Below are 10,007 nucleotides of genomic sequence, written 5' to 3' on the forward strand. Positions count from 1 at the left end.
AGTTAGCACCTGTATACACACACACAGAGTGAGACAGACAGACAAAGACATAGAGCGTAGTTGCGCGTTGTCAGCTGCATGTGTGGCAATAATTTTTGGCTTTCTTCATTGTTTGCGCACTGGGGCTCACACTGTAGCTGTAGCCAAGTCAGCGCCAAAAAGTCATAGACAGTTGGCTTTGCCTGCCACAATTGTTTTGCCAGGTATAACAAAACACTCCAAAGTGCGGCAGAGCGAGCGAAAGAGAGAGAGAGAGACAAAGAGTGTGAGCGCGACATAGAGTGAGGGCTATAAACCAGCCAGATAATCGCCTGGTATGTTTCGAATTCCATTTGGGGTTTGCTTTTTCCACTTACGACAACGCACGAGCAGCAGTGTATTATTACAGCGCTTGGCATTTAATTTAGATTAACATTTCATGCTCAACAGCTCATTGAATTGTATTGGGGGGGTGTAGGTAAGCTTCGCACATGAAGTGTAACATTTTTGGCGTCTAAGCACCCACATCAAAGTGGCGAAAGCTTGCAAGCCAATAGGCAATAGTATTTGGCATTTAAAGTGTGCAGCGTATTTAAGCTAAAGTTGTGTTGGAATTTACAAAACAAAGGGCTATTTCAAAATGCTATTTAAATCAGCGCTCGCCAGCAAGTATGCAACACTTTTTTGCTTTTTGGGCTTTGGCCCACGCCGCCTATTGAAGCGAGCTCAAGGCTTAGCCACATCAATGGCTAGCAGTGTGTAAAAGAAACAGATGTAAAGACGCGCAGCCGTTAGTTGCACCAGCGCTACAGTTTACACTTGCAAAGTCTCGTTTGCCAGCAATTTATTTACGCTGGCTTTGCGGTTCTTTAGCGCCAAAGTTTGCCAGCGCGCAAAAAGCGAATGTGCTGTCGAAAGTGGAGCAAACAGTGCTCAGAGCTGCTGCTGTTGTTGTTGCATGTGTGCCACTTTCAGTGTTACACTTTGCGAAAGTTAAGCGTTTTGCATTAGTGGCAATGAGGCAACAGTCAAAAAAAAAAAAAGAACAGCGCGCGGCTTTAATCGGCAACATGCAACAACGCATTGGGACATATTCCATTAAAGCAACTGTCAATTGTCGACAGTTAGCTGTGAGCAATAGTCATAAGCTGCTAATGTCTGAAATTGTATTTGGCACTGCTGTCCGTTGCAATTTAACATTTTCAAATTGAATTCATTGACAGTTTGCCAAGTAGCAGCCAAGAACAACAAAAGCCACTTCAATGCTCGTTGCTTTGATTTCTTTACGTAACACCCGAAAAAAATAAAAGAGAAATAAAAATCGCAGACGAATTTTCGTTAGACTTATTCCATTGAGACAGTCAGCCAGCCAGCGAGCTGGTCTCTAAGTGCAGGTACTACAGGGCGTATGACTGCGCATTATGTCTATGTATGTGCGGCATAACAAAAGCTTATCGCGAGCATAATAGAGACACGCGTCTGTGTAATAAAGTAGCTGGCAGTCAAGTCAGTTGCCTCGTCCGTCTACCCGTTCGCCCGTCCGTCCGTCCGTCCGGGCGTTATCATTAACATTATTATTATTATTATTATTATCATTACAAAAACAGCGCTTTGTGCGCTCATGTGTATGTGTGTGTGTCTGTGTTCATAGCGTACTTAAGTGACTTTTTGTTCTTTTCTTGCCTTGCTGCTTCCATTGTTAAGCAGAGCTTAAAGCGGAAATCTTCGGCCCCAGCGATCTGATGGTTAAAACCGGCAGCGACATCAATCTAACCTGCAAGATAATGCAAGGACCGCATGAGCTGGGTAACATATTCTGGTACAAAGGTGCGTATGCGTAATGCCGCCTGCCTAGCATCGGCATTTAAAAACAATTCAATTTTGCGTTCTTATAATTTCTCAACAGGCAGCGAAATGCTCGATGGCAAGAATGAGAATGAAATTGACAGCTCCACAGCGCGTGTACTCGTTGAGGATGATTGGTCGGATGGCTTGACTTCCAGGTAAGCAGCAAACAACAACAACAAGCACAGCACATTTTTTGTACAACTTATTTTTATACATAGTAAGATTACAGCTTTAAATTGCCAAAGTAAAAACTAATTAAAAAAGTTTCAGCCATATTATTTTCATTATTTGGAGCTAGAAGTACTTAAAAGTTTAATAATTAAATATATTTGATAGCTTGCTATAAAACAATGTATGACTTCTTCAGTTAATATCTTTAAATACATTTTTATTTAATAGAAACTATAGTTTAATATTTAAAGCTTAAAAGCTTATTCATCAAGTTTGACAAGCTGTAACTCCTGTAAAGCAAATAGCATTGAGCACTATTACTTAACTCAAAAGAGTGTAAAAAAGCACTTTGGTGTGTTTAATCAATAAAAGATTTGATAAACTGAGGGCAGGAACACCAATGTGATAGCATTTCTTTTAAATTGAATTTCAAACTTTAAAATGCTGTAACTAAGCGTAAATTAAACCGAGTCAACTGTTCTATGCTACATAGAATTAAAATGACAACAAGCATATAAAAAATTATTTGGCAATGTTATGAACTAAATAATAAACAAACATGACAACTTTTTCAGAAATATGAAGCTTTGATAAGCCGTAACTCAGTGAAATTGCGTTCGATTACAGAGTTTGGGCTCATGACTTGCATTTAGGCAAAACTGCATTCAAATTTGGTAATGTTAGGAGTAATAATATTTTGGCAGAATTTGTGATTTTAGCCCTTGCCTAAATTGACAAAAATCAACATCAACGTATGATTTTTGAACAAGTTATGCGTAGAAATCCTTTGCTGCTAAACTAAGCTTGTTTGTATATTAAATCGTCATAGCAGCCAGCTTTTGGTTTGATGTAAATCATAGTGAATGCTTTATGCAAAGTGAATTTAATTTTTATTTTAGTTGCAGCTTTTCCAAACCCTTAAAGCTTTTAATATCTATAAATTTAATAAGCAGCATTTATGAATTACATAGCTTGAAGCTTCACTACTCCAACTTAGTCTTAGCCATAGTTAGTGCATTAGTTAGTTTGTGCTGCCTTTGCACATTTGTTTGCAGTTAGCCGTGTGTGACTTTTAATTTGCCTGTAGTTTGGAGTTGCAGTTGTGTAGTCTGTGCTACTTTTATGCCGCTAACAAACGAGGCGCGCAACCATAAAGTGCAGCTGCCGCCCATTGCGAGAGACGGCAACGAGCGCATAAAGTAGCAAAAGTTGCTGCTTGTTTTTTTGTGTTTTGTTTTTTTAATGTGCTAGGCTACATTACGCTTCACTTTCTGCAGCTAAAACTAACTAAAGTGAAGTCTTTGCTAACGTTTGCTACTTTTTTTTTGCTTGCACTCTAACCGCAGATTAAAAATCAAGCGAGCTATGCCCAGCGACACTGGCAACTACACCTGTGTGCCCACAGTGGCAAAAACCTCCAGCGTCTATGTGCACGTAATTATTGGTGAGTATGCAGTGCTATATGTGTGTGTGTGTGTGACAGCATTTGCATGTTTATGACAGGAAGTTGCCTGTTAGCTTGCGCGCATTGCAATTGCTGTCGCTTGCATCGAAGCGTGGGCGTGGCAATGTTTGTGTTTGTATGTTTTTGTTTTTCAATCTAAAGAAGTGCGGAAATTATTTCTTGTGTGCAAATGCCAATAAACAAGCAGCACACACACACACACTAATGTAAAGATGTTGGCTATGCTTTGTTGGCAGCTTGTTTGGCAAACAGGAAATGCGCACATGCAAAGAATAAAAGTTGAGCAGCAGCAGCAGCAGCTTGTTGCAACTGTGTGTGCGTATGCATGAGTGTGTGTGTTGCTTGGGGGGCATTACACAAAAGGTAATCGGAAGCTACTGGCAGTGGCAACTAAGCTGGCAGGCAACTAAGCTAAATTGCATCCGTTTAAGCATGCGCTTGACTTGTTATTCGCCATTAACAATTAACAAATGAACGTTAGCTTGGCACTAACAATGCTTTGTTTGGTTGCTTCTTCTTTTTTGCAGGTGAACACCCAGCGGCCATGCAGCACAATTCGAGCAGCAATAGCAACAGTTTCTACTGCGGCATTTGTTGCATGCTGCTAAGCATTGTGTCCTGTTGCCTGCAGCATTGGTATGTGAGTGGCGCGACGGCCAAGACAATGCTCAGAGAGCCTGCAGCAACAGCAACAGCAGCAACAACAACACAAGCAGCAGCAGCAACTTGCCAATTGTCAACTGCTGCTGTTGCAACTTCACTGCGCGCACGTCATAGCAACAGTTGCCACGCTCTAGTGCTGAGCGCAAGATGAAGGAAACATGCCACAGCGCATTGAATTTACTACAACGCACGTTGCAAGGTGGTATGTGTATGAATTAGTTAAATATTTGGCAACTAAAATGCATTGATTGATTTCGTATTTAAGCTATAAAATTAAAAAAAATAAAATAAAAAACATTGCACTTAGTGAATAAAATCTATATTTTTAGCTCTAAGCGATTTTGCGTAAGTTTAGCAAAGCAAAACAAACACAAAATCACACACACACACAACAAAACATAAAATATATAAAAAGCCAAACATTAATTGTATAACTAACTAAATGGTATTAAACTTAAATGTAGCTGCAGCAAATGCACAAGCACAATGATTTACAAAATTTTAAATAAATTTCAAATTGTATGTTTAAGCGCTTCGATTTGTTTTGTGCATTTGCTTGTAACACACACACAGACAAACACATTCTCATTATGAAATAAGACTTACTAGCTCTAAATATATGCGAATTACTCTAACTGTCACTACAAACAACCCGCCCCCGCCCCCCTTAACATCACTTTCCAGTAACTATAAACCCCCAATCTGTCTCTGTACTTTGCCCCATTACTCACGCTTCAATTGCATTACAGTCAATGTGTATTGTAGCCATAAACTAAACATATTTACATATTTGCTGTAAATACTTAATGCCGTTTAAACAGTTTAGAGCTAAACGTATAATACTTATATATATATATATGGTATATCTATATGTAATTTCGTCATAGCATTTTAGTGTGAGTAGCTTGCAATTCTTTTTGTTTTAATTTTTGCATAATTCAATCAGAGCTTTATGGCTATGCAGCGTACTCAATGGCGTGTGTATAATCGATAACAGCTCTTGCTTAATTTATATATGCACATGTGTGTGTGTGTGTGTGGCAATTAAACGTTGCACTGGTATTTTTAATAAAAAAGTTGGCCAAGCCGCACACATAATACGCTTGCAGCAAATAAATTTCATTTCAACTTGAAATGAACATTGCAACGAGTTTGTGTCTTTGACAAAAAGATTGTCATGTCATTTTTCTAAGCATGACTAACAAGTGTGACTAATTTCATAATACACTTCACTCACTTGCAAGCACACAAAAGGAAGCAAACGGACATGTTAAAAGTTTCCAACACACACACACACACACACACATGCGCATATATGTGTGTGAGAGTGCCATTGCTGAAGATAATTAGTTTTGTGTCTGTTATAAAAAGCATATTGAAATGCAATTCATAAATGTGCTTATCGTTGGTTTTGTGTGTGCGAATGGCAAGGCGAGCACTGTAAATAAATTCATTAGTAGCCAACTGTAGTTTTAATTAACTTTTAAAAAAATGCATAATAAAAAGACAAAGACAAACACAATACACAGACACAAAGACATAAAAGAAATAAAACAAAACTGTGCTTAAAATTTAATTTGTTAAAACTGCAGCACAATGGTAAAACACACACACACACACACACATACAGTTAGTCAAAGGCGAACTAATAAAAGTACATTAAAAAAAAGAAAACTTAAGAGACATAAAATAGACGCATTTAGTTAATGTTTTATAAGAAATAATTACGAACAACATGCTGCAGCTAAGCTCTAAGCAATTAAGATCAAGATATGTGCTGCGATTTGTGGGTCAAGCACTTGTGTCTGTGTGTGTGTGTGTGTGTGTGTGTGTGCGTGTGTGAAAGTAGACACTTAAGCTAAGCTATAATATAAAGAAATGTAAATAAAAATAAATATGCATTAAATTTTACTGCAGATAACTTGTATAAATCAACATACAGGTTAGTATTAAAACACACACACAAACACACAGACATACATGCACACAGACTTACATGTGTAGCGCATGTAGAGCAAGTTGTATTTGAATGTGCAACAACAGCAAAATCCTTGAAACATTTACATTGTAGCTCTAAATACAATAAACTACAATATGTGTTTATTTATATAGCTGTGTATGTAACTATATTTATGCATAGGTATTCCACATATAAACAACAACAAAAACAACAACACACCAGCTGCAACAGATTTAATTGATTTAAGATAAAACATAATGATAATAATAATTCTGAGTTAGAAAAATTACAAAAAATATGTGTTTTATTTATTAAAATTAAGAGTTTGGATAGCTAATATTAATTAATAATCAAGCTTAAAAGGTAAGTATAGTTAAAAATTTAAAATTAAATGTACAAAAATTAATTTTGAACTATTTGTAGCTTGCAGCTTTAAATAATCTGATTAAATCCTAAACAATTTTTCGTTTCATTGCAAGCGAAATCAATTGGCAGTTTACTTCTTTTACTTAATACAAATTGAATAAAACTGGCAACTAGAAATAATAATAATAATAATTTTGAGTTAGAAAAATTACAAAAAAAATGCGTGTTTTATTTATGAAAATGTTGAAAATTGACAGCTAGTATTAAAAAGTACTATAAGCAAGGCTAAAGGGTAAGTATAAATAAAATTTAAAATTAAATTTTGTTTAGAAAAGTGCACAAAAATTAGCTTTGAACTATTTGTAGCTTGCAACTTTAAATAAACTGAACTAATGCTGAACAATTTTTCGTTTCATTGTAAGCGAAATCAATTGGCAGTTTACTTCTAATTTTATTGATTAGGTTACCTAATAAAATATAAATATATATAAAGTATAAATTATAAATAATAAAGCTCTTTAAAAGGCAACTAGCAATTCGAAAGTAGATTTGAATTTGAAGCAAACAAAAGCATCTGAGCTATGAGCAACTGTATCAAGTCCTTTGAACTCGCGTTCAAATTTTGCATACAGCTGTCGCATCGATTCACACGTGAAACACTCAACTTTTGTTTGAGATCATTCACTTCATATAAATCATATACCCACTGCATATTTAAGCTGATATTTGATACAATATTTATTGTTAAAAAACTCTTTATTAATGAGTTGCTGTGGCATGCAAATTAATTTAAACTAACGACTTTTCTTTTATGTGCTCAAATGTCTGCCTAATCTATGCGACTATTTAAAGCAAATACATTATGCTAATTACCCAAGTTCGAGCAACTAAATCGTCATAGGCTTGGTCTGTAGTCGAACCAGTTTCTGTTTAATGCGTTCATTGACATGCGGCGAGAGATGTGTGCCAGTTTTTTATGTTTTTTTTTGGTCGTGTCTCTTTTTGTATCTAAACTAATTTATGGAAATGGATTGAGAATGTTTTTTTTTTTTTTTTGGTGAGGTGATGAGCAAGCTTGTTCGAAGCTTCCTAATTGAATTGCAACATTTGCTGCTTTGCTGTTGCTTGTTGACCAAATATTTACCGTTAGCCCACGCAGCTCTTGTGTTTTGTTTTTCCCGGCGAATGTATAAATAAAACTGTCGGCCAGCGCATAGAACTTAGTATTTTTGTACAAGTTTGAAACAACTGTAAGACGATGCATGCAACCTCAGCGCTCTCGCTGCTGCTGTTGAGCTGCCTGGTGGCGAGCCTGGAGGCGGGTGTGTAGCTGTCAACTAACTAACTAAGTTAAGCATAAACACGAATTTTGAATTCCACAGCGCCCAAGCCGAATCAACTGGTGCCCGTTTATCCCATCAGCAGCGCTCAATATGCGCAGATCATGCGAGTGGCCAATGGCAAGCGCGTGCTCACCGAGGGGCGTCTGACCGCTGCAAACTTCAAGTCGATACGCAACAACATCGACTCTGGCTGGCAGTCCATGTTGCGCATTATGGGACTGAGTCGCGACTCTAGCGAAAAGATTGACATCGAGGGCAAGCCGCTGTGCGTAACCAAAAGTGGCAGAGACGCCGCCAATGCCGATGAAGATGTTATCGATTGCGTTGCTGTAATCAAAAGCGATCCCGCCGCAGCAGAGGAAACGACAACTGCTGAGTTAGCTGAGTCAACTGAGTCAACGCCGCAGGCAGTTGAGCAGTCGTTCTGGGAGCAAATGCCATTCATGCCCACCAAGCGGCCCACAGCTGCGTCAAAGAAGCCAAAGCAAAAGCGTCGCAAGAAGAAGAAGCCTGTGAAGCAGCAGCCCATGCCCGATGGCAGCATGTTGGATGCCTACAATCCTTGGGCAGTCGATGCATTTGACCCCGACGCTTTTCGTCAAGGCGGCTTTGGCTACAATCCTTTCTTCTATGGCCCACAGCCAGGCTTTAACCAGCAGCCAGGCGGCTTTGGTCAGCAGTCAGGTTTTGGCCCACAGCAAGGCTTTGGTGCACAGCAAGGCTTTGGTCAGGAGCCTAGCTTTGGTCCACAGCAACAGTTTGGAGGCTTCTCAGGCCCGCAGCCATTCCCAGGCCAGCAGCCATTCCCAGGCCAGCAGCCATTCCCAGACCAGCAGCCATTCCCAGGCCAGCAGCCATTCCCAGGCCAGCAGCCGTTCTTTGGCCAGCCCTCACCCTTTGCGCCTTATCCTTTCTATGAGCAGCCCAACGATGTGAATGAGCCAGCAATGCCAGCAATGGCAGCTATGCCAGCAATGGAGCAAATGCCCGCCACGTCAGCTATAGAGACTAAGCTTGAAACCCCAACTGAAGTGAAGCCAGCAGAGCAACCTGCTGACAAGCCTCAAGTATTAGAAGCGAGTCCACTGCTGCCCATGGGCGATGAGCTGCCCGCTAATTTGGTGCACAATGGCCAAGAAGTAATCACAATGAGAAAATTGATAGCTTAAGTAATGCAATAAATTATTGAATATTTGAATTGAATTCGTGTATGACTTGGGATTGGGGAGAAAGGCGAACCGCTCGAGCTGCTCATCGAGTGTGTGCTGGGCACCGCTAAACGCAAATTAAATTTAAATTTTTATCTAACTATAGAGCGCATTTAGCATAATCTTTTCATGTGTCCGTCGTTTGGCGTGTAATAAAATAATTTTGACGAAGGCGTGTCAGGCCATTCACCAAAAAACTTGAGTGAATTCTCGTACAGAATTGGGTCAGTGCATAAATTAAGCACAAATCAAGATACCAAAGTTATGTCGTACATTCTAAACAATCTGCATATGTATGGGTGCGCGCTGAGTGGAAGCCTCAAAACTTTATAAACACGTTGACAGAGGCAAACGTTTGTTATTCTTCAGCCAGCGACTATGAAGTTCTTAACACTTTTGGCAGCGTTCGCGCTCGTCGCTGTCGCCGCCGCACAGCCAGGTGAGTTATCCTGCGAGCCTTGACACGTTGATGAGCCAGTTCATTAGTCTGACGTTTTCATAGCTACCAATCGCGCACAGCTGTTGCGCATACATCAGGTGACGCGTGAGGAGTACGACGCGCTGCTGAAGCTGGCCAAGGGCAAGAGCACGCTGTCCGAGGCGCGTTTGATCCACAGCCCGTTGACTGGCATTAAGGCGCTCGCTGTGAAGGGCATTGGCCTCTTTGCTGCCGGCTCGCATTTGAATAAGAATGGCTACAATTTGTGCACAAGCGAGAAGCGTTCGCTTTACTTCACCGAAAAGGTAGATGAAGATGATTCTGATGAGCATGAGCATGGTGGACACAAGTGGGGACATGAGACGTCCAATGATGATGATGATACAATTGATTGCATTACTGTGGTAAAGGATCCAGAGCATGAGGACGATGATGATGAGGATGATGACCATCACCATCATCATGGACATACGCACTATCCTTACAATCCTTATCATCCTTACACTTATAATAACTACAATCCTTACAACAACTGGTACAACAAGTATCCATACGGCGGCGGCTA

At 39.6% G+C, this 10,007-nt stretch overlaps 2 protein-coding genes across 2 annotated transcripts in view; both read left to right on the top strand.

The window, feature by feature from the left end:
* The window catches only part of LOC108597350 (zwei Ig domain protein zig-8), a 50,708-nt gene extending 46,322 nt beyond the window's left edge, over positions 1-4,386 (top strand). The window contains exons 5-8 of the mRNA XM_017983857.1: positions 1,687-1,806; positions 1,886-1,982; positions 3,345-3,442; positions 3,991-4,386. Of these exons, the coding sequence (XP_017839346.1) occupies positions 1,687-1,806; positions 1,886-1,982; positions 3,345-3,442; positions 3,991-4,277 (602 nt within the window). The 3' untranslated portion in view covers positions 4,278-4,386. The remainder of the gene's footprint in view (positions 1-1,686; positions 1,807-1,885; positions 1,983-3,344; positions 3,443-3,990) is intronic.
* Positions 4,387-9,381: 4,995 nt separating this feature from the next.
* Positions 9,382-10,007, top strand: part of LOC108594785 — a 6,034-nt gene continuing 5,408 nt past the window's right edge. Inside the window, exons 1-2 of the mRNA XM_033293301.1 lie at positions 9,382-9,442; positions 9,506-9,791. Coding sequence (XP_033149192.1) covers positions 9,382-9,442; positions 9,506-9,791 — 347 coding nt within the window. The remainder of the gene's footprint in view (positions 9,443-9,505; positions 9,792-10,007) is intronic.

This window comes from Drosophila busckii, chromosome 2R (genome assembly GCF_011750605.1).
Source record: "Drosophila busckii strain San Diego stock center, stock number 13000-0081.31 chromosome 2R, ASM1175060v1, whole genome shotgun sequence".
Taxonomy (NCBI): domain Eukaryota; kingdom Metazoa; phylum Arthropoda; class Insecta; order Diptera; family Drosophilidae; genus Drosophila; species Drosophila busckii.